This window comes from Labrus bergylta, chromosome 7 (assembly GCF_963930695.1).
Source record: "Labrus bergylta chromosome 7, fLabBer1.1, whole genome shotgun sequence".
NCBI classification, from domain to species: Eukaryota; Metazoa; Chordata; class Actinopteri; order Labriformes; family Labridae; genus Labrus; species Labrus bergylta.
The window spans coordinates 22,665,546-22,691,172 of NC_089201.1; the positions used below are offsets into that span (position 1 = coordinate 22,665,546).

The 25,627-nt window shown below is 41.3% G+C and overlaps 1 protein-coding gene across 1 annotated transcript in view; it reads right to left on the reverse strand.

Annotated features, from left to right (window-relative positions):
- Positions 1-25,627, reverse strand: part of LOC110004311 (neuronal cell adhesion molecule) — a gene marked incomplete in the record, with an annotated part of 75,059 nt that overhangs the window by 4,582 nt on the left and 44,850 nt on the right. Inside the window, 27 exon segments of the mRNA XM_065957034.1 lie at positions 1-71; positions 1,408-1,527; positions 1,783-1,842; positions 2,294-2,338; positions 3,693-3,869; positions 4,282-4,404; positions 4,778-4,982; positions 5,067-5,182; positions 5,327-5,552; positions 5,733-5,803; positions 6,103-6,300; positions 7,063-7,164; positions 7,934-7,963; positions 8,243-8,367; positions 8,565-8,712; positions 9,096-9,262; positions 9,346-9,457; positions 9,569-9,712; positions 10,635-10,769; positions 10,934-11,118; positions 11,220-11,331; positions 12,561-12,617; positions 13,171-13,341; positions 14,575-14,697; positions 15,070-15,263; positions 16,609-16,714; positions 18,162-18,328. Coding sequence (XP_065813106.1) covers positions 1-71; positions 1,408-1,527; positions 1,783-1,842; positions 2,294-2,338; positions 3,693-3,869; positions 4,282-4,404; positions 4,778-4,982; positions 5,067-5,182; positions 5,327-5,552; positions 5,733-5,803; positions 6,103-6,300; positions 7,063-7,164; positions 7,934-7,963; positions 8,243-8,367; positions 8,565-8,712; positions 9,096-9,262; positions 9,346-9,457; positions 9,569-9,712; positions 10,635-10,769; positions 10,934-11,118; positions 11,220-11,331; positions 12,561-12,617; positions 13,171-13,341; positions 14,575-14,697; positions 15,070-15,263; positions 16,609-16,714; positions 18,162-18,246 — 3,408 coding nt within the window.

The window sequence follows — 25,627 nt, forward strand, 5'->3', positions numbered from 1 at the left end:
CTTTAAGCCCTTCAGCATAACGTTCTGAGAGCCGTTCACAAGCTCTTTCTGCCACTCCTCTTCACCTTCACCTGCAGGACGGACGTTCATTGAGAGAGGAGCGTTTGAGGGAACAGGCACAACTGGGTCAGGGACATCATGATATGACTGGAAGTAGTTACTTGAAAATGTAATCTAGTGTTATGGGATGACACTTCACTCCTATGTTAAATTCCAATTGGTGATATTCATGGGTATATTCAAAGATTTAAGTCTATCAAGGAATCTTTACGGTGGCCCTGGAAGCTCAATCCAGGAAAAATGAGAAAGCAAAAACACACCAAAAATGAGGTCGGAAACAACATCAGATCTTACAGTACTTTTTTGTGGTGTTCTCACATTGCAGCATTTTCTAGCCATGCTAGCTACGTCAGTCCATTTGGTCAGACCCTGACGGAAACATGTCAAATCTAATGAGTGTGTGGCTATTAAAGGGTGACAATCATAGTAACTAATGAAGAATGGATCCTACTTACTCCTAAATCTCTCAGCACTTGTCCAATTGGCTGCCATGAAATTCAATAATCATGGTTTTAAATACATCTGTTCATGGCACCCTGACCACCTAATGAAAAGCTGATAAGCCTGAAACAGGAAGTGTAAGCATGCTAACATTGTAAATTAAGCTCATAAACATGGTGTGAATACATGAATATGTTAGCAGGTCTATGTAAGCATTCAACTGAAAGCTCTGCAGTGTGGAAACACCATGGATTCAGATTGTAAGGTATTGCCGTTGAACATGGTGAGAGAACCATTTGTTGATTTTGGTTTTGTTCAGTTTATTTGTGTGTGTTTGTGTTTTCTTGGGTCACACTGCGTAGATGTCTCAAGGCCACCGTCGACTTCCAGGTTGTGATGAGCTTAGTATGAAATCTGTTCGGCTAATGAGCACAAGATTATGTGTTTGATGACAACATTTTCTAAGTGACTGGGATCCATGATTATGATATTCCCAAATTGAATCTTTTAAACAGTGGATGTGAGAGAGCCACACTACGACAACACATTTTTTTCATCCTCACTGCAGGTGGATAGAAACAATGGAGAGCACTTCAGTCACAATCAATTGGCATCAGAGGGATGTTTGTTCGGCTTTTATGATGTTTGTTTGCAGAACTTGCATCGTGATTACAGAGGGAGATGCACGCAAACCCAGTCAATTACAGGACGGGGAAAATCGAGGGTTGTGTGGGGAAATCAGCAATCCAATCACAGGCGGCCATGTTTATCACATCTGGGTCCATGTTGGCAGGACCCAGCTTCCACATGACTGCCAATATTTCTATTCACCTGCACAAGCTAATTATATTGTAGGGATCTCCTGTCACCTATGTGTGATAGACAGAGGTGTGTGGCTTTGCTTACTGTTCTCTAATCTGTATTCTACATAAACGTTTTTCTCCGGCCCCCAGAAATCCCAACTGATCAGGGCCCCGTCGTCTACCACCGAGTAGTTAACGTTCCCGAAAGGACTCGCGGGCATTGCTGAGCACACAAGAGAAAAGACAACCATCAAAGATTGATCTGTTGGGCAAAGGACAATCCAATAACTTGCAATCAATTCCTCTGATTGAATTACATTCCCATTAAACGTCTTAGTGTCACTGAATCTAGACCCTCTTAGCTTTACACAATAGCATAACAAATGGGAAGAACTATGTCAACCAGCAAGGACAACACAAAGCTGATCATGTAACAAATCAGGCATTTAGTGTGCTATCATCACAGCAGTATCTGTACCATTGTTGTGTGGATGGTGAGGAGGAGGCCGTGCAATGGGATGAGAGGTTTGGGTGTTTCCTGTAAACAACACGGAGAGGGTAAACACGGAACCACAAACGCACACACACAGACACTCTCAACAAGCACGGACATGACATACACTGAAGTCATGACACACAGTGGACACAGTTCATTGGCATGCCAGGCAAACTCTCGCCATGCAGCGGGAAGCGGGGTCAAAGTAGCCAAAGGCAGCGTACAAAAAAAAAAAGGGAAGGAAAAAAAAAGAAGCAGCCGAGAGCTTTGAAAAGACTCATCTACTTTTATCACATGGCATTAAAAAGCCAAACGTCACACAGCATCTTTATCTGTGTGGCTTTGAACTTCCACAGCTTTGAACTCAGCGGAGCATTGTGGTGGGCCGCAGAGTTTGATAGAGACGAGGGGAAATTGCTTAAAGATGAGGACTGCATGCTTTTTTTTTTTTAAGCAGTGGCTATATCTTTAAAACATGCAGCAGTGTAGATACCACCGACACCGGTGCCCACATCTACGTCAAGCTGTGATATTAGAGCTTGTAGAGAGAAACAGGACACAGAGAAACAACAGGACAGGGGTCACTTTGGGATAACCCCCCCCCTCCCCTTTCATCTACAGTATGTCACTTTAAGTAAGTGTAACATTAAGACATTCATGTGATCGTGCTGGGTGATGTAACAGACGACTAGTCAGAAGTTTTAGAAAAGTGTGGGTCACCTTGTGTAACAATGCAACTGGATCACACTCATGTTCTACAAATAACTGGATTTGAATGAAGAGCTAATCATGCCACAGAAAATGCTACAGCCAAAGATTGTAATACAATGAATAATACAATTGTGTGCTTTGTACTATATAGACCGACAATGAACATTGTAAGTGAACAAAAATATTACAATGTTAAAAATTGTGTAGCTAAGAATTCATCTGATTATGGATATATATCTTTGTAAACAGATTAGTCAAAAACAGGATTGATAACAGGAATACATGCATAATCTAAAATTCAAGTTATAACTGCTTTATATCTTACTAAAATTAAAAAAATAATAAATATTCTATTGATGTTCATATAAAACTGATTTTTGCACATGAAACTGGAATGAACTAATGCTGTTTTTGAGTCTTAAGAATATGACACACACATGAACCCTTATCGGACGCTCTGAAAAAATAGATTTTTAATCTCAGCAAGCTTCTTTCCTGGTTAAATTAAGGTTAAATCAAATATTGGACGATTTTCTGATTCTGACAATCATTTAACTCAGTGCAAAAGACATATAACAGAACATAACTCTTGGGGGGGAAAACAGCATATTGATAGTTTGGAGTTATGTGACAGTATAAAATCCCTCACTTTGAAGTGAGTCCAAAACACTTGGAGAAACTCACGTTGGGCTAGTTTACCAAAATCAGGAAGGTGGATGTTTTAAGGTTGATTTTTTTTTTTTTTTTAACTTTTCAGACCATCACAGAACTGGAGATAACAAAAAACATTACATCATCATTTTGCTTAAAAAAAGAAGAAGAACGTTTGATGTTACTGTGTCTTGTGGATAAAATAAGAAGAAGTGACATAAAAAGCCATCAAAAAAATGTGTTACATTAAGACCAAATTTTCACAAAACTCAACCATCAACCACCCTGATGAAAGCAAGCTAGGTGAAGGCATAAATGAAGTTTGGTGTTTTTAAGAACTGTGTGATGTGTTTGAAATTGGCATAGATGTCATACTGTAAACATGTTCTGTATATTAACGGCATGTATAACCCTCATTACCTGAATTGTAGAAACAATAATCATCATATCTAATAATCAGCTTAAGTGATCGTCTAGTCTCCCAGATGAAGAAAACATTTACTTGCAGTTGTCTGCGTTTGCTGACTTACCTTCGTCCATGATGGTGACAGTTTCCTGAGAAATGGTGGGGCCTGCTCCCCTGACTGTTTTGGCATTCAAATAAAACTTGTAGCGTGTGCTGTGCCTGAGGTTGGACAAAGTGACTGAGGTCTCATTGGCGGACAGGGCCAGCTCCTCCACTGGGCCCAGCTCGTTGGAGTTATTGACTACAGGGGTGGAGGTTGATGGGTGGTATGAGAATAATAAGATGGGGAAGGAAGTGTTGGAAGCCATGAGGTAAGTTACATAAAGGTATGAGGAGGAATGGGGGCGTGGATAGGGTTGAAGATTTAATGATGAGAAGTTGGAAAATGAAAGTATTTGGAGGTGAAGGGGGGGTTCAGGAACAGAAGACGGGAGTGACAAAAGTTGATTTGTTAATTTGTGTTGTAATGAAAGAAAAACAACTTTCTTCAAATGCTTTAAGACTACTTTATTCTATCTGCTCTGTGTTCTTATCTAATACTGAACGGGTCAGGAAAAGACATGAAAAAAGAAGACATACAGAACTATTAACTACATGAAGGAAGGTGACACAAGTCTAACAGCTCAGCTTTTATTTTATGGAGAAACACTCACCTGGCTGATATTTGAGGGTGTAGCCAGTGATGCGTCCATTGCGGACATGAGGAGGACTCCATTCAAGAGTCAGAGAGTCCAGGTTTGTGTCGGTGACTAACAGGGAAGTAGGAGCCCCCGGCACTAAAGAACAAGAGAAATCATGACACCTTATACAAGTTCATCAGATAAAAAGCTGAAGAGGGTTACACATAAAGTCTCAGTCAGGGGGTCTGCTTCTTAATAAGAAGCATGTTTTGCTTGCTCTTAATTCATTTGGATGTCGATTTTAATTGTGCATAAACCTTTCTGTCCAAATACACAAGAGGACAGTTTACCTCTCATATTCTTATGACATCACAGCTCAAAGCAAGCTTTTGTTTTTTTTAATTTTAAGTGTTTTATAACTACTATAATTTAACCTAATCATTAATTTTGGATTAAAGTTACGTTTTGTAATTGAGACAATGCTTGAAAAAAAAAAGAAAGAAAGAAAGAACATTTTCTCTGGTCCTACCTCCTTCAGGGGTCTCAAACTCCTGGGTGGTGCTGGCGGGACCCTCCCCCTTGCCGTTATAGATCCTGACATTGAAGGAGTAGAGACTGTAGGGATGTAAGCCGGGCAGTTTGCCGTGAGTATGGTTCCCGCTGAAGGTCAGGATCTCCTGCTCCACATGGTGGGGGTTGTGTTTATGCAGGCTGTGCTCTTTCCAGTAGTACACCTACAAGAAACAGTTATTTTCCATTATTGACGGACTATTGCTATTTGGATTGGTGTGCATGTTACGCTCGCTTTTGTACCGTACCTTATATCCTTTGAGATGTCCACGTATAAACTTTGAGGGCACAGGGTCCCAGTGCACCTCTGCCAGAGTGCTGTTCAACACCATGACCTGCACATTGTTTGGAGCTGCTACCGGCACTGGACAATGAATGAAGAAAGCAACAACAGATAAATAAACAGGGAAGAAGACTAACATATGTATTCCCACAGAAACTTGCAAAATCAATTTCTTAAGGTCTTTAAAGGTCTTAAAAGGTCATTGTAAGAGTCAGTGTAACTCACAGTCCTCTCCTGAAAAGCCATGGGCGATAGCAGGGTCAGGGGCCGCTCCGTGGTCGTTTACAGCCTGAACTTTTAGCTCGTATGGAACAAACGTGGGCGTTCCAGACACAACAAACTTGGAGGTGTTCACTACACTCGCTGTGTTCCAGTCGCTGTTCACCGCCTTCTGCCTCCACATAACTCTATAGTGAAGCCCTGGACCGTTAGACTGGAGGCCTGTCAGCGGCTGCAGAAGAGAACGTTTTGAATGTTACTTATCTTTCAATTGACTTTTCAGTCAGAGAATGAATTTGCACTTTGCACTTCAAAGAACAAGGACACATTGGATGTTTCATGGTATTCCCTGGACAACACTTAATGCTTCAAGATATTAGAAACAGCTCGTCAGGAAAAAAAACTGGATTACCTTCCATGAGATTACAAGATTATCATGTTGTGTCCCCAATCCCTGTACACCTGTTGGGTTCTCATCAGGAGCTAAAAAAAGACAATAAAAAAGACAAAATAATGAATTCTCCACGGTAACAGGGGACACTAGCTCATTCTGTGGGGACTTCGGTTGGGAACCAGAGGTTTGCTGTTTCAAGTCCCGGTGAGGACCAAGTCTGGAAGTTGGTCTGGTAGCTGGAGAGGTGCCCGTTCACTTCCTGAGCACTGCAGAGGTGCACTTGAGCAAGACATTGCACTGTATGTGCACTGTATAACATTTGAATCAGATGGACATGGAAGGACATTTTCTGATTCATGTTCTGAAGCCATAATTCTGAAGTATGTACCTGCGGGTTCTGTCTTGTACACCCTGGAGGGGAAACTGGGGCGGCTGAAACCCACAGCATTATGCCCAAGGACTCTGAAGGTATAGTGGGCGTAGGGTGACAGTTTGAGGTGAGCTGTCGTCCTGGTTCCAGGAACCTCGGTTAGATTATGCCAGTGACCTCGGTGGTGCAGTGAGTCTTCATACTGAATCAGAAATTCTGTGCAAAGTGAAGAAAATACAAGTAGTGTTAATAGCTGAGCACACTGATAGTGTAGTTGTATGACTAAAAGAAGGAATGCACTCAAGATAACTCAAGTTCTACTAAAATATGTCTTGACATGCTCCTCTGGCTGTGCTTTGAGGTGTAAAGTAAATGTTTATAGAGTATGAGTGTTGGCATCGTTCTGCGCATACTGATAGAAATCGACAACCAGATTCTGCTGCAGTAAATGGTTGAGACATTTTTATGGATGTTTGGATTTTTTTACGCTGTTAAAGCATTGATCGATGGACAAATTATTTCAAGCTGGAGCTAAAGCGAAATCACAGACACGGAGAGTGTGCACATTCGTATTTTTGGGGGGTCTTAAGAAACGGTTTGCAAAAAAATGTCTAAATTACAACAGGAAGGCATGAACTATATCGACAATCTGTTCTGTGTTCGGCTCTGTCCTACAAAACACCCTTTAACCTACATTTCCCATAATGCAACTTTGAAGTTTCTTCAGTTAGTCTCTCTTTGCATCAGATGAACCCAATTATTTTCAATGAAACACGTGAAGTTTTAAATGCAAGCTTTCCATTAGAAAACATGACAACTCCATGTTTGAAATCATTTTAAGTGTACAGATACAAACGCTGGGTCTCGTTCATATGATTGTGATTTTACAATCAGTTAGGATGAATTCATCCAAAACAGAAGACCACCAAACTAACACAAATACCCTCACACGAACACATACAAACAATAAAGCCATACTCTGGATTGGACTGTTGTGTTCATCCCCAGGGGTCCAAGTAAGCTGAATACTCCTCTTTTTCTGGTCTGTCAGCTCGAGGTCAGAAGGGGGGTCGGGTCGCTCTGGAGGAGATACAGCACAGGCAGCGACATCAACACACAGTTATAGCTAGAGGAAATGAAGCGTGCATGCCACGGGAAGATAAAACAAAAACAGAAGAGAGCTTCATGGTCACAAACAAAGAAAAACATGTCAGGTTTGTTGGTTAAAACATGCAACAACTTTTACTTTTACATCTCCTCGTCTTCCTGACATGTCTCTCTTCATTCTTTGCTCAATGCGACACATGCAGACACTGAATCATGCATAATAAAATCACTGACGTTCAAGTGAGCATCTTCCATAAACACTCTGCATGAAACAGAGTCTCCAGCTCCAAGGGAGCCTAAATTGAAGCTCATGATTGAAATTGTGATGATGAAGTGGAACATGTGCTTTGAATAAAAAAGTGATGAGGAAAATATGAATCTGGAGCATTACACAAACAGTGCAATAGTGAGATGTCGGATTTTCAAACGATCTTTGCATTTAAGTAAGAGTGAGAATCACTTTCCCATTGCAGAATTTTTCCTTTGCATCAATGGTTTAATGTGTTTTGACTTCATGCATTTTTTCAAAAAAGATTACAAAATACACTCCAGAAAACAGGCTGTTATTCAAAAAGACGAAGACAATCCATCAAATACTGTTGAATCAAAATGAGAAGAACAAATAAAAAAAGCTCAGGGATTGTCAAAAATAAGGCCACGGCATGCTCCACTTAACAAAAGCATACAACAGACACACAATGTCAGCAGAGCACAGCTGGGTGCTCAGGTGTTCTGCAGTTACCAATGACAACAGCTGGTGTCGGCGTGGCCTCTGCCAGGTAGGACGGTGGGAGTAAGAAAGGGAGTTAAGTAGTCGGTTAGCCGTAAGACAACAAAGCAGTCTATCTGGCTCGCTAAGACGGCAACAATCAAATATTAATGCTGCTGACACGATGACTAAATCACCTTCTCAGTAAACTCTCAGGCAATTAACCTTGAAGCTCTGAAAGGAAATCTGATCTGTGAGTTATTGGACAGATTCACTTTTCCGGGAAGACCTTTAATAATTTGTGAGTCAGTGAAATTGAGGTTTCAGAAAGGCTGAACGTACCGACAACAGTGAGCTCAGCGCTGGCTGAATCATGGTCCAGAGTCGTGTTCATGATGCAGGTGTACACGCCCGCGTCGATCTCTGACACCTCGGTGATGGTGAGGCTGTCCGAGTCTACGTAAAACCTGGAAAAAAAAGCATTCATATATACCACTTAAAAAATAATGTGTGTTTTTTTTCTTATTCAGAAAAGTAGTCAAACAAAATCTAACAAACAAAAACAGAGCTATAAGAGTTTGATGTAATTCAAAGTAAAGTGGTTCCATAGATGTAGTTGGGGATAACGGTCTAAACGTGAGACATCTCTCCACGCAGCTCTCACCTCTCATCATCAGGCAGCTCTCCGTCGTCTTTGAGCCACGTCATGGTGGGGATCAGCGAGGGGTCGTGTTTCACTTTACACTGAAACACTGCCGAGCGGCCCCGCTGGACCACCTTATACTCTGGCTGCTTCAGGATCCGGGTGGGCTCTGGCGGAAGGGGGAGAAGGTTTGGTCAGATGTTTGAGCCAAGTTAAATGATTCAAATGAGAGAATCTGAACAAAATGCATCAGAGTTTGAGCATCATTTATAATACTAAGTAAATATAATGGATAAGAACAGGGTTAAAACTGTCCTTTTTACCTGAGCAAACAAAATATCATTTTTTGACTGATCATTTAATCATTATTTTGATACAATTATAAAGATACAGACAAATGGTCAATACAAGTAATAAAGCAGCAAAATTAGGTGATGAAAATGCTTCTATGTGACTTTCATCAGACAATCCTGAATGATCTAGAAAGAGTCTTCAGTTTATGTGTGAATACGGCTAAATGTGAGGCATCATCTTCACTGAGGACACTCTCACCTTTGACTTCGAGGAGGATGTGATTCTCTTCTTTCCCCAGTGAGTTCCTGGCCACACAGGTGTACTTTCCAGCATTGTGTGCTTGAGCTGTGTGTATCTCTATAGTCCCGTTGTCATGGAGGATGTAAGGATCTCCATCCAGGGTGCTCGACCGGCTGTCTTTGAACCTGAGACACAAAGGGACGTGCTCTTTGAGCTTTAAAAGAAACATAAAACAAAACTTCACCCTTGTTAAAGTTAATCAACTCACCAGGTAATTTTAGGGATGGGTGACCCAAAGGAGGCGCAGTCCATCAGGGCCCGGTGGTTTTTGATGACCTGGTAGACTTTGTTGGCTGGTGTCAGCACTCTGGGCGGCTCGGCTGTAGAGAGACAGCGGCCATTAATGCTGTGTTATTACACTCAGAAAATCAATGTGAATGGAAAACAGCATTCTGGATTAAAAAAAATGGAGCTTGAGGTAATGAACTTACAGAGCACGTTGATGAAGGCGTTGGACAGGAGGTAGCCGTAGGCATTGGAGACGTTACACTGGTAGACGGCGCTTGATCCCGTCTGCACATCAGTGAAGATGATGGTGTCGTCCTCCACCTTTCTGCTCAGATCCTTTGGAGAATCTGATCAAGGGTTACAAATGTTACTCTGGTTATTTGAATTCTGGATTCATTGTGTAGTAACGTTTCTGTAGAGAGTAACATGCTGACGGGAGGTTTGAGTATCTCACGTAAAGCTGAGTATCAGTAATACTTTTAAATAGTGAGCAAAATGTGTCTGTAGCACAGATTACTGAAGACTGCAAACAGCTTGAATCTGGAATTAATTAGTCTTGTTCAAAATGTTTAATCAGATATTTCTGCACTGATATGACACTATTAGTCATTTTAATCTTTTTTATTTTATATTATATACACATTTTATTCTGAAATGCTCCGTGTTTAGGTTACAGTTTACTAGTTTGGAGAAAAGGGCATTCTTAAAGGAAGAAATTGATACCACTCACACAGCTGTACTTTAAATATGAAGCTACAGCCAGCCAGTTAGGTTCAGAAAATGGGGACAACTTAGTATAGCTCTGTCTAAAGTCTGTCAACTTGACCTCTCAAACTCAGTAATTAAAATTAGAGTTCCCCCTCTCGATGCCTGACCATCGTATGCTGACAATAATTGGCATAATTATTAAATATTTCGAAACACTACTTTGAGAGCAGATTAAAAACCGATGCAAATATTTTTTGCTTAATATGTGTAAAAAAAAAAGTGTTTAAGGTGAATTTTTTTAAATATTTTTAACTATGAGTCATTAAAAAAAAGCTTTGATCAAGTATTGATTATCAAACTCGGGGATTGTAAATCCAATCTTCAATATGGTATGCAGACCAGAGGTATTTACTAATCTGTGATTCAGAAAAGTATTCTCAAAAAATCAAACTTTACAATATTCAGCTTTTTAGAAAAAGTCATGTACTGCCATAGAGACCGGTACGTTTCTTTTTTTGATAGCAGATGGAGTTTCAGTAAGACGGAGCAGGCTGCACTCACTCTCTATGGGGATGCCGTTCATGGCCCAGGTGATGGAGGGCTTGGGCGTGCCGCTGGCTCTGCAGGTCAGCACCCCGTTCTCTCCCGGAGCGAGAACAAGGTTTCTGGGCTGTGCGCTGATCCAATAAGGAGCGGCTGAAAATAGAACAGAGCGCAGAAGACGGCTGGAGAATTAATCACTGAACACACTGCCCTGTTGGCATATGTGCATAAATCAATTATGAGACGTAGAGGGAGGATGAAGAGACAGACAGACGGAGTGAATGATTGGAATCTGCACATTATTATATCAGACAAACCTTTGACCATGACGTGGATGTTGTGGTGCACCGAGCCCAGCTTATTCTTGGCGGTGCAGCGGTAATCTCCAGCGTCTGATTCCGACACGTTCTCAATGCGAAGAGTCCGCTGGTAGTGCAGGAAATACGTGCGCTTGGCGGGGAGCTCGCCGCTCACTTTGGTCCAGGAGATATCCGGGGTGGGCCTGGATTCAAAGGAAGACGAGACAAAGAGCGACGATGACACTCGAGCAGGTGGGCACTCGAGGCGCTCAGAGCTGAAGTAATGGCAGATTCTTTCACTTACAGTCCTTCGGCGATGCACTCCATCTCCAGCACCTGTCCTCTCAGCACGGTTTTGGAGCTGGAGGGGCCAGATGGGACGAGGAAGGTTGGCTTCCTTTCATCCGCAGGGTCGTCTACAGTTACACACACACACACACACACACACACAGATTCACAATCAAACCATTACCACCTCTTACAGGGCCTTCAAAATCAGACTCCTTTCTTGTTGTACTCTGTGGTATAACGAAACCTCTCCCCTACAAGTAAATGCACTGGCACTAAACCAATTCATTACAGACCACTATTCTCATATTTTATGGTTGGATATAAATGTTATATTAGTCATGTTGTTGTTTTATTGCGGCTTTCTGTGGCTCTTTTAATCACATTAAATTGCCCTCTAGGGTTATAATAAACACTACAATAATCCTAATATAGAATTGATAATCAGAGAGATGAAATGTGCTTTGTTTTACCGTGCAGGTAAAGATGTATTCTTCCCCCCAAAAAAAAAAAATTACGAACATCATCCAACAAAATGTTTACGATAACAGTCATGACAATAACTTTACAATCTGGCATGATCAGTTTTATGAGTAGAAACTGTTTACATGTGTTCATTCAGCCAGCGTCCGGTATATTTCAAACAAAGAGAGATATTCTAAGAAATAAGGGATTAAAGGAGATGAAGTAAATGAGAGGAAAAAAAGGTGATTATGAGAATGAAGATGGCAGATTTCTGTCTCACAGAGGTTTGGCAATCACGGAAGAGAATTTTGAATCATGACAGGGATACATCGATATATAGGCTGAGTATTGGTATCGGCTGAACTGCAGAAGTAATCTGTATCAGCCCTGATTTTAACCCTTGATGCATCCCTACATATTTTCACTTTCACTGCTGTAATCAAACTCATAGTTTACCATCAATTCAATGTATATGCTTAGCCTTATATTTATTTTCAATTGGAATTCATTCTTGTTTTTAAAGCTGTAGACATGTTGTAACATTTGCAAAAAATCAGCTCATCAGAAAAAGAAATCCCCATGCTGTTACAGTTTAAAAGGAGGAAGTTGTCAGTTATTAAAAGGGTTTTGATTGGATAGATCAGGAGTGAAGGAGGGGACAAAGCTAACTATGATTCTTGGATTAAGGGGTTAATGTAAATGGGTAAAGAAACCAGGGTTTGAGTGTCTATGAAGGGGTGTTAACACTAGAGGGTGCTAGACCTCACCCCGGTGAGAGTCTAACAAGTCTGTGGGTTTGCTGGATTTAAGGGTAAGTGTTAGTGGGTAGAAAGTTCAGACTCTGGAGCACTAGGTCGGGTAGGATGAACACTAGTGGGTGCTAAAAACTCACCACTAAATAAATCAGTGTCATTGTAAAAAGCTGCCATTGTGTCATTGATTGCATCCACTGTAACACAACAGAAACAAAAAAAGAAATCAAACACGCCACAAGTTGAAATCATCAGTCACATGAGAAATTAAAATCAACTTAACATGAGTAGAAAATACAAGTGCAAAAAACAAAACTTCAAATGAATCCAGAGTCAGAGATGAGGAATGATAGTAATAGAGGAGTGTAGTGAGGACAGCCTGTCATCATGTCAACAGCTAAATGCTCCACTGAATGAGAGCGGCCTTTGTTGGTGGAAAGTGCGTATGCTGAAGTAATAAATGAACGCCTGTCGGGCTGATAGAGCTCGGGGCAATCAAAGCTCTGACAATCTTTCTTTTCAGGGGGATGACGACCGCTGGCGTCTCTGAGGATGGAATCACTGATAGGAAATGCTGCTTCCCTCCTACGCACTCGTGGTAACACATAAATGATCTCTCTCTCATGTGGACTCATTAACACAATAACTCACTCACTCTCATGTTTTGCTCATTACACCTCCAGTTCATTTGACTTCCTTTATCATCACACACACACACACACACACACACACACACACGGTCAGACTTACGGCTGAGGACCTTGAGGCTGATTGGCTGTTTCTGCTGGATGGTTTGAGTGTACGGGAAGCGGGCGTAGCAGATGTAGTCGTTCCTGGAATCCTCTCGGAGCACATTAGAGAAATAAAGGTCTCCGTTGAGGGACTGGGACACCCTGTTGCTCTGAGGCAGCCTCTGAAAGTCTGAAATGTACGGAATATTAAATCCTTTGAAGCAAAAACAAGTTCAGTAAATGTTACTGGAAGAGCTCTTCTTTAAAGCGTTCGTTTAATCGATTCTAATTAAGGATTGTTTCTAAGTTCTGAAACCCCGTCCTACCAGTGAAACAGACAACATTTACTGAATCATCCAAAGAGAGGTTGTTGCTTTTCCACAGAAAGTAAATGAGAACCTAATGTGGTTTTTCACCTCTATTTATCTTGGATAGAAGCATGAACCTCAGAGGGAAATATCTTAAAACCTGCACATTTTTAACTAGATTGTAATGTTTAATCTTCATCTTCACCACAAGGCCAATTAAATAGCTTTTTTCTCTGTAGCTTTAAATTTCATCACACAACCTTCTGCTGTTTAAACCAACTTTAATGTAAAGGTACATATAATACAAATGAAAGCTACAGAACACACAGTAAATTGACCTGTCAGAAGGTTAGTTTGGTGAATTTATATTACATATACATTCTAAGGAAACAGGTAGAAAATGCCCTTTAAGTGCGACTTTAACTTTGAAATTGGTAAATCTCACATTTCCACCATAAGTGGGAATCTGCATGCACTGAGTCCAGTTGTTTTTAAAGCAGTGTTGTGTGAGGTCTTTATCAGTAATACGGGATCTACATGCAGCAGATAACTGTCTGAGTTTCTACACAGAGGCTAAGATATGTAACGCTACAAACAAGGTCATGAGAAACGTGTACTTCAACAACTAAGTCTTGCATTTATTGTTTATTTATATACGGATACTTAAATTTTGTGTTTAATTTTAACACTTAATATTGACATTAGCAGCCCTTTTTCTTTGGGACTATATTTCTATTTTCTCTGCACCACAGACCCGTATTCTCGACTAAACCGAGAATATCTGAATTGTTAAATACTACTTTATGTAATGTGCTTTTTAGTTTGAGTGAACTAACCCTTTAAAATCAACACATTTAATGAATCAAGTAATGAAAACTAATTAAGTGTGATACTTTGTTCAACTACATTAAAAACAAGAGCTAACATAAGACTGTAAGCACCCTCTAATTTAGCGCAGAAGCATGAAGCTGGAATTTCACGATAGTAAACCACATTACCCAAAAACCTCAAGTTGACTGCCACAGACTATAAAAAAAGAATTGTGAATTTGACACGTTTATAATATAGTCCGTAGATGTGCTGCAGGGTATGTTCAGATTGAGTGTAGTGCTCACTGTTGTCCATCCAGAATATGATGGGAGGGGGCAGGCCAGCAGGGGGTCGGCACGGCAACACCAGGGACACGCCTTCCTGAACCACCATTGGACTGATTCTCTCCTTTGACCACAAGGGGGACCCTGCAAAGGTTGAAGAAGGACATCAGTGGATGAAGAGTAATTTGACAGAAAATATGAGTCACTAATGGACTGCTGCTGACATGATGACGGAGGTGACGAGGCAGGCTGAGCGAGGGATGCCTTACTGAATAAACAAAAAGGAGAAATACAAGGGATTGTTCACTCTATCTACTGTCACTTCCTGCTAAGAAAAACACGCTGCTTTCTACATGCAACCTTTACCTTTCACGAGTGCTCTTAAAATGGAAATGCCACTTAATTGTTTGAAGCAAAAAAAAAACAGAACAATGCTGTGAGAAAGATGTGGGATATGCATGACATTAAGAGGAGACAAATGAAGTGTTACAAATTACAGATTAGCACTGCACTTACTGGACTGTCGTACGACAATGTTGTGGGAAACAGCAGTTCCGTGTTTGTTCCTCGCTGTGCACTGGTAAACACACTCGTACTGCTCGGCCTTCGCCCCGCTGATGTCCACTATCAGAGTCCCAGAGTGTGGCTTCATGCTGACGTTTGGGTCCTCCTCGATGTCAAAGTGGGTCCCGTTTCTTGTCCAGGAGAAACTGGAAAAGAAAATATCAACGTTCATAGCAGTGAAGCTAGTATCCAATTTAGATGAATGTATAATCATTCTGAGGTGTACAGCCACCACATTGTATTTCAAGGACAGACAAATGTTAAGAGATTAGAACAGCATGGATGAATCATTTCTGAACTTGTTTGTCTTTGTGAGGAAATTCTTTAAAAGGCAATTAAAGGTTTTTTCCAAATGGTTATTTCACAGAAGACATTTTTGGACCTACGTTTTCCTCCATACACTTCTCGCTGCTTTTATGTGGGCAAATCTGATCTCCCAAAGTCATAAAGAAGAATTTGTTTTTGATCTTACATGCCCACATTCAGTGATGGATATTTCATGTCACATAGACATTCTTAAGATTCAAATTCATGTGGCTGTTGAGAGCATTGAAAAAGATGTTAGTGCGTAGATTCTTTTGTACTAGATTCAGCTGTACGATTTGGTGATCGGGTTAAGGCTATGTTAAGGTAAAGTGAACACTGAAGACAAGGAACTGTGTTGCTTTGATGAGTGTCCTTGCAGGTATACAAAGTACAAGTACAAAGGGTGCTGTGATTGTGCAGGCAAATTAGTGTTATACAAGATGAAGATGGAACTAAAGTATCAATAGAGCGTTTGCTAAAGTCGGCCTGTGGCAAGGGCAGCATGTGCAGGGATAAAATAATTACTTTACTGGTGGAATTCTAAACTTTCTTGAGACTTGCTGTCGACTGAGGCTGTAAAGGTCACATATGACGCAAAATACACTTAACCATAGTTTTGAAACACTAATATGTGTCTCTAGTCTGTCTACAAAAACCCCCAATTATGTTAAAAGTCCATCCTCCCCGTCTTTTGACTGCTCCACTTTTCAAAAAATGTGCGCTCAAACAAGCCATATGGAGATTTTCCCTTTGTGACATTACAAAGGACAGTAACCCCTCCCCCAGGAGGATGACACCAAAGATAGGTGTTTGTTTTGCTTCCTGAGTCTGCCTTCTCACAGTAAACAATACGGCATGACGCAAAAATGCCTAAGGTACCCGAGATCTTCCAGAGTGGGGCGTGGTCCAACACAGCTCACTTGCATTTAAAGCTACAGACACACAAACAGCCTGTTCTGACCAGGGCTGAAATAGAGGGGTTTATAGGCATGCTTAAATACAGGATCAGAGTGGATTTACAACAAGAAACTTCACACACATGTTTTGGGGAACTCTGAGATTTAAATTTGTTGCAAAGGAGTATATTATGTGACCTTTCAAGTGACACTTTAACAGGTGTTGGTTGAATCCAAACCTGGAATACCTTTGTTAGACACACATCCATGAGTGCAGAAAGATTCATACCTAGGATGAGGCTTCCCCTTGGCTTCACAGTGAATTATAATGTTCTCTCGAGGGTCGATGATGTAATCCTTGGGGGATTGGTGAGTTATGGTCGGTGGCTGCGGCACTAAATGAGATCAGACAGAGGATAACATTCAATCATGACCTTTACTGCATAACTTAGCTTTTTTTTTCTGTTGCTGTATTGACCACACACACAGTCATTACAGATAACATGCAGACTTACCATACTGAATCAAAGCACACAACTGTTTGCTGACACGCATAAAAAAAACTCCCCATAACATGGGCAACAACAAGACATAGGCATGCAGAACGCTCAGGTACATTTCACTTTGTTGTAATGATCCAATGCCTAATGTATTCCTGTCAGAGCTGGGGGGATAACTAATGGACTATGACATGACAAATGATACTCATGCTGTTTGCAGTATTGCTCAACAGGAATTGCTCTACCACTGCAGAAACACACAGAGCAAAAACAGCAAACAAAGCATGCAATATACTGAAGTCCACTCCAAATCACACTCTGCATTTTATAACATAAAGCAGACTAAGAAATGCATTAAAATATAATGGAAAAATATCAAATATGGACTTTAATGCACAGCATAACAACCAACAGCTAGCAAAACCTCTGCAGTAAATTCACACTAGTATCAGACTTACATCCTTCCAGAACTTTAGTGTTTTTCCAAAGAATCAGCAAACAAGAAGAAACAATCATGACAGCAAAGAAAACCAGACATTAGTGGTGAACAATATTTTCCAGCATTATTTCTGCTTCACACATGGTTTGATGTAGGTCAGTTTCCAGGCTCCAGTGGTCAGCAGCTCCAACCAAAGAATGAGTAACAAGTCTACAACCGCAGTGATATCAGGATGTGATGATAGGAGGATGGAGGTCAGTATGGAAACTCTTTCCCTTTCCCCCCCAAAGCAAAAAATAAAGAAAACTATTATTTTCGAATTCACATAATCAATGAAATAAAGGGTTTCCTCCAGCTATAAAATATAAACTGAAACCACAGATGACACATTTGTAACAAGAAGCTAATACATGTATATACAGATGTATAATACTTACTTTAAAGGCCAATACTTTAAAATGATTCTGTAACTATTGAAATTATAAAAAGTGTTATCTTATAGGACAAAAGGTTGAACAGCTTCTTAGTCTTGATATTGGAATGAGAGTGTTTGTTGCTTTCATTTTACAAATGATTGAAAAGTGGTCAATATTGCAGACTGCTCTGAGTCACCTCTCATCTGGAAATATGATAATGGTAACTTTCATTACTTGTAGAGCATTTATGGGAAAAAGATGAATCGATTAATTTACAAATAGCCAGCTGATAAATGAGTGTTCCTAAAGGTAATCTGTAGCTGCAGTGATTAGTGGACTATTGACAGGTTAGAATACCGCTGGTGCAAATGACCACATTTCACAAATGAATGCATCATTCCATAATCACCCTCTCTATATCGTGTCAGAAAATGACATAATGATATGAATGCGTATGATGGTGTCAGTGTCTGATGTGTTGTCTTACGGTCTAGTGGGACCTCCAGTGCGGCTGCCAGGTGTCCCAGGAGCAGCACCAGCAGTGACGCGTCCATCCTCCTCCTCTCCATCATCGGCGTTTGACGCAAAAGGTCTGACCCGGATCACAGGGATGCCTGTCTGTCACACTGTGTGAGGACGTGTGCACATCCACAACTGCAGGGAGAGGAAGAGAGAGGGAGAGTCAGAGATGAAAGCGATGTATTTTGTTTATCAGCCGGTTCAAAAGACACTTGAATATAACTCTGTCCATGGATGGATGTTAGTTGCCATGCAGTGCAGTTGGCATCTCTTGAAGCTATCCTTTTGATCTCCAACAGGGTCCGATGAGGCCCACATGGGCTCATTTAGCTCGGCTAATCACAGCCGCGGCCACAATGCCAGCAGACTTCTCTGCCGTATCGATCACATGAGCTCGCCAGTTGACATGCCAAGGGACAAGACATGGGGGACACTGACTTCACCATCCATTTCACTCTCGGCTTCATCTCTTTGATTGACTGACTGAAGTGATCTGCAGCGAGGTCAGATTTCAGACACTGAACCATCACTCTTTCATGAGACAAGTGTAGTGGGAAACATCAGGTGTGATCGAGCTGATCTCTGACACCTCAGTGGACACTCAATGAGGACATATGGTGTGTTCAACAAGGTGATGTTTACAGGTTAGGACAAACTGGTGTACGGCTGGTTGGCCAATAATTAACTGTTGATGAAGGGGGGGATTTCCTTTTGTTAGAAAAACTTTAATTATAGTTCTGTCAAAACGGTTGTGCAGGAAGGTTGGTGAACTGTGAATAGACCAGAGAACAAAACAGAAAGGGATGACTCTTATGTTGTTGCCAGGCAGTTCAGCCTTGTCCTAACATAATTTAACCCAACAGAGTGCAATTCTTTTTGAACGAGCTGAAGAGCAAAACGCAAATATTGAAATAATTACTGTCACCGTGTGACCTGAGCTCCAGAAAGCATTAATGATTTAGCTCTTTTAAATTCATATTCATCTGCATTTTTCAGCTTTAAAAAAGAAAAAGAAATGATCAGCATTATTCATTATTTTCATGAAATGTGAGAGCAGCTTGCAGACGAATAGCAATGAGACTCGGAGAAGTCGTTTTCTTTTAACAACCGCAGTCCGACCTGTTTTTATCTCTCCTGTCTGTGTCCCCCCCCAGGCGTCTGCTGGTTGCCACAGTATTAAAATGTCACAGCTTAATTTAGAGCTTAGGGAAGCTAATTTGCTGTGTTATCGGAAAAGCACATCAAATTTGGGATATTAACGCTGGTAACTGTTTGAAAGAATCAAATTGAGCCTGTTTAAGGCGGAGAGCATTTGTGTTCTGCTCTCCTGCCTTTGGGAGTGGGTCTGGTCTGCAGAGGAGTCTGGGACCAGAGGCTAGACAGCTGAGCATCCAGACCCCGGCCTGGTTCTCCTTGGGGATCTGATGCATTTGTTAGCGTTGCCCTTTAGTCATGAATCAGAGTTGGTGTCTGGTGGCTTGGGAAGAAACCGAGAGCTAACGTCCGCTGCCCCTGGCTTGAGCTACACCACTCGTGGGACGGCCTCTATTTTTCACCCAGGGCAGCCAATCACTCTGCTGCGGACACCATCACACAACTCCGGCTTTGAGATAAAAAGATCCAAGCCTTCAGGCTGGGTTCCTGAACCTGCACTAAGCAAGAGGACCTACTTTTGAGTTTCAACTGGCTGTGTTAGAAATTTACAATTGGATGTCATTTATACGAGATCCATTTGAGGTGATTTGAAAGGTATTGCTTTGGAATCGCTTTTCAGTGCCAATTACATTTTGTTAATTTAAAAAGTTATTAAACCTACTTTAAAAAATACAGCTCTTTCTTCAAAGTTCAGCAGTAAAATTAAAAAAGGGATGGTCTGTGACAGCAGGAGAATAACTGAGTTCATTTTACATTTTTATGGTGAAACCCTAAAAGCCCTGTGATTTTTATTTGGAGAGGAGCCAGTGCTTCATCCAGGATTCATTTCCCAATTTAATGAGGTGTAGCAGCTCAGCTCAAGCTGGTCAGCATGTGTGTGTCTTTGTGTGCGTACAGTATATGTGTGCCTGTGCTCATTTGTGTGTATGTGTGCTATAATTATTGCTGTGAGCAAACTCCCTCACACAGTGGGAACTCAAGTGGGGCTGTTCAAGACTAGAAACTACCCACTGGGGCCTTGAACTCCTGACACTCTGTCTGAACAGTGAGCATAGAAACAGCTAAAAACAGCCAGATTTTACCATATTCAAATGAAGTGTTTGTTCTTATTCTAACACATTCACTTTACAGATGTGGGATAAGTCAAAATCCTGCATAATCAGGGATTTTTAGAGTCTAAGACAGAGTATCACTGCATCTTAAACACGATACAGTTCCAAGCCGGATTTCTTATTTGAATACAGGATTCTTGGGGACACACAATCAGAAGCCGTACATCACAAATCTTATGTATGTATCTTGTACTGACAGAACTGGAGTAGCCAAAGTAAATAAAGCTCATTGAAGCACAGACTGCTGAGGCCCCAGACAAAAACACAGAGCTGTTGGGAGTGCTGTGCCAAAAGCTGTGAGGCGTCAGATAATATCGAACGGGAGATGGTCTCTCAGAAAGAAGCACGACAGGAAGGATCTCTGGTTCTTTTTTCAAAAAAGAAATGGATAACAAGAAGATAAACAGAGCTACTGTCTCTCTGAAAAAACTCAATACTTGATGATGTAATACCTCAGGAGGAGCAGACCAGTGTTTTAGCGATTCATCACACTTTTAAGTCGATATGGTCGTCTTAATCAAACAGTTTCTTATTCACAGCAACAGCTGAAGGTAGGTACATAGTAGCATAGAGAAGGTAAGCCAAAATGATAGACATACTGTGAGTGTGACTTGTTTTGTGTACAAAGTCCAGCCGGAGTCCAAGTCTTCAATTTTCTTTTCATTTAAAATTTTTTTTTTAATAATTATCACACCCAGGACTTGTTATCGTGATATTATCGTATTGAGAAATGTTGATATTATTACATTCTTCCTTAACCCTAACCCTAACCCACCTTTGGCCCAGTTTTCCTTATAATCCCCCATAGGACGTATCCGGCTCTGTTGAAGAAAAATGCGCCACTATGTTAGTAAGCTAGTCACTTAGGGTACAGAATGTTTTAAGATCATCTATGATGCATAACGGTCTGTACTGGCCAAAAGGTTGCTGTGAGACATTTAAGAATAAATCAGTAAATTGAACGATTAATTTACAAGACAAAAACCCCTACAGGTACAGTGAAGTGTATCATATCGAATCGTTTTGTATTGTCGACTATCGTATCATTACATGTCGCAACGTGCTGTATATTCTTATATATCCTTATATGGTCAAAGACGCTGAAGTATTCCACAACAACAAAGTAGCATGATAATTCTCTGAAGATCTGCTTTAGCGCATGATGTAAAGTTTAGTAATTCATGAAATTCTGACAATGTGTGACAAAGACAAACAAGTTAAGCCCATATTAAGAGTCTGCTAATTGAATTCTATATAATTCAGAGATGATTGCAAGTCAAAGGCTGCGTTGGCATGGTTGGAAAAACACATTTAAACCTGAAACACAGCAGCATTGTCTGTAAAATGGTTGGCTTTGATCTGAAGCTAATTGGATTTGTATTAAATAAACTAAAGTCTGCAGGACCACTGTTAAGGAGCTTTTGATGCAACTACACGACGAGCCGTGTCTCGCCCTTAAAACAAATGTCAGCAAAATAAAAGGGCCGTAATGTTAATTACTGTCTACAACTAAAGAAGACCACCTTCTCTCAGAACTCTCTTTTCTCCCTGTCCATTTTGTCCGTGGAGAAAACATTGGGTACTTGTGTAACAGCTGCATTGAGCTGTCTGGCCTCTCATTCAGCCGGCCTCTTCAATTACTCCATTGTCATTTTCCCATAGCCGGCTACTTCACCATCCCAAAACTAATTGGTTTTGTGCACATGTCAGAGAGACGTAGCACATGTGGGACACACACACACACACACACACACACACACACACACACATGCACACACACATGCATGCACGCTGTTCTTCAGGACGTGAGGGTCAGCCCATCTCCGAGAACACTGATGGAGCTGACAGGGCACGAGCACTGAGAATTGAAGCAATGCATGGTGTAAATGAATAGCAGTCAGCAGGGGAAAAAGCTCCATTGAAATTCCCTTACAGCAACAGATAACTCTACTCCATATGCTGAATGCTAACCACTAGTGAGCATATTGCCATTTCCTGTGCCAGACGATGGTGATGCAACACTGCAACAGCGACCGAATCACTGCCGTTGCATCAGAACTGTACAGTTTAACCATCTATGATGAAAATAAAGCCTTTCTCTAATGCAAGCCAAGCAGCCTAATTAACTCCTATAATCAGCGCTATTGATGGCTCATGCAATCAGAGGTTTGTGAGCCTCAGTATGGCCTTAATGGAGCAGCAGGGATCCCCTACAGATGGCTGAATGTGGGGGTATAATGATGAGAATAGCTCGGCACTCAGGAAAGTGGTGATGAGAAAACGGATACGGTTGGAAGAGTTTATTTTTTCTGAGGCTGCCTGCTGCAGCTAAGGATGCCATTGTATGGTATTCATTCCCAAGGCTGAGTGCCCGTGTCTCTGAGCCATTAAACATCTATAAGGGAGCGAAGGTTGCATGAAAGGCCTTGCTGTAGAACATAGTGAGAATATTCCTTACGTGGTTGCCAGGATTTGGAATTTTGGATTTTAAAATAAAGATATATCCATTCTTAATGGTCTTCTGTGAGTCATTTAAAGCGAAAGCTGAAAGGATCACTAAATTAGCGACATTTTGCTGTTTCAATTGGCTCTGGATTCCCAGCTAATTTAGTGGGAGAGACATTAACAGCGGTATTAGTTACAGCAGTGATGTATGAGGTGAAATGTTCAGTGGCTTTGGCTAAAACCTCACACAGGCTTTCATCTGCAACTACAGGATAACAATGGACATTCTGAGGGCCAACTTCAGCATGCGTTTCCCATAATCTCCTCATTAGCTTTATAATTGAGGGACCATATGCAAATAATTGCTGTGGTTAACATATGAATTGGGGTCATGTTGTTGAGGGGAGACCCTTCAGCTCCAAAACCAATAACACCCTTTGATCTGCACTGTACAATACCAGACAATTAAGTTAGGACCCTTTATTCATGTGCTGTGAATTCTTATTTTAATTTTTGTATTCTTTAAACAAAACTGATTTTGAAACATGGAAATGGGATACATATGGTATAAATTAAAGGGTGACTTTAACTTTGGTTTGGGCTTTGTTTCGATATATTTTTTAAATGATATTTTTGGGGGATTTTTGATATACTTTATTAATCCCCGAGGGGGAAATTTGAGTTTACACTATTTTTAGGGCCATGCTTCTCACACACATAGGCCTGAATTACATGCATGCACAAACAGGACCTGTGGACACACATTGGTGGAGAGATGTCAAGAGTGGGGCTGCTACATACTGCTAAGTAGGGAGCGCACCAGAGCGGTTGGGGGTTTGGTGCCTTGCTCAAGGCCAACTAGGCGGTGCTCGGGAAGTGCCCTGGCACCTCTAAAGCTACCAGACCAACTTCCATATTATGGTCTGCGCCGGGACTTGAGCCGGCAACCCTACGGTTCCAAACCCAGGTCCCTACGGACTGAGCTACTGCCGCCCCTAAATCATGTGGATTTAGTTTACATGATTGCAGTTCCGGTACTGTTCCACAGTGAAGAAATGCTTGTAGGTTTATGAGACAGGGAGGTCTAGTGAAGTACTTAGATTGCATAATTGGAAGTGTAGGCTGGTCTAGAAGCAAGAACCACACTAAGAAAAACATGTCCAGACATCCTGAAGGAAGTTAAGGATAAGATGCCTGGTGTAACTTTTCCAAGAATATTTTTGCCTCTTTACAAAACGTATCAACCCACCGTAACCCTTAATGCTAATGGGCATCTGTTCCTAATGCAACGTGTCCGGCAATTTGTTTGGTCCTCCTCTTTTCACAGCGCGCCGCACATTGGCATTCACTTAGCTTCCTCCCGCTACATGCCAAGAACACCCCGGGGTTCGCTCTCTGTCCCCTCTGCCCAAATGCTAATGACTGACGGCGCCGGCACTTCTGAGAGCAGGCTCCTCTTTAGCATGCAGATAGAAGCAGCACCACTAGATGGAACGGCCGCTTTAAGGAGGAAATCCCGGTCTGTTCAACCTGAATGGAATTGAAGGGCGATTTCGCTTTCATCTTATCATTGCAGGCCAGCTCAATATGACATATGGGTGGTTTGTCACGTCCTCACACTAATGCATGACCCCCCCCTGACGATTGGACGGATGCACAAGGCCCCTCTCTTTCTCTGTTTAATCATTCCTGGTGGTAAATGTAAGGTCTTTAGGTCTTTAGGTCTCACTCACGATGCAGCAAAAGCTAAACATTATTAGCGAAGCAGCAATTACAGCAAGATGGCAAAAGTTAAGTCTCCAAAGTGTATTTGTACGCTTGTCTGACCTTATTTATACAGTAGTTCATTACTGGAGACGTGTGCAGATGGAGACACTTTTAAAAAGCATTTATTAAAATGAGTTCAGGAGGGGGAGGAAGCACAAGGCTGAACGAGCAACTGAGGATCTGAACTTGACCTTTATTTCATAGCTAATCCCCACACTGTAATTACTCCTTAAAAGAGGATCTTTCAAAATTTCCCAGGAAGTTCAGCTCTTGATTGTGTGAATATAAACTCGCTTACATCTATTTGCAAATGCATCCCCCCTGTTTATGTTTTTTGAATGACTATGGGTGAGCAAAGAAGCTTTCACACTTGAAAAAAAATGGAGAATTGTGTATGCTCGTCCTGACACATGAGTGTGTTATGGTTGAAGCCATTCATATGCTGAGCAGAGGTTCATTATCATGTGCAATGCAGGAGAGTGGGAGGATTGCATTCCAATGCTCCCTGAATAGCCAAAAGGACTCTCAAAATCCTTGGCATACGTCACAAGCCGCACTTAAGCAACAAAAACAACAGTTTTGAGAAAGTAATCAACACAAAACCAATCTGCCGCAGGAACACAATCAAGTCCTTGAGAAAGCAGAAAGAAACAATCATGAAAACACAGAATCAGAGACAAATAAGTAGCAATAAGCCCCCTACTTCCACAAATGTAGGGAAATGTTTTATAGCCAAATATAGGGACACTCCATACACTTCTCAGCAGAGAAGACTCAAAATTACACTCCCAAAGGGGCACTCTGTATCCATGGCAATACCCTTGTGTTCTCAGATCTCCATGCTGACAAAAAGATGGCAACCCTCTCATCAAACACAGACGTAAGGAGAAAAAAAAAAGGGGGGACAAAGAGGCTCAGATCCATTTGTCATTTCATGAGTAACCTTGGAGAGAAA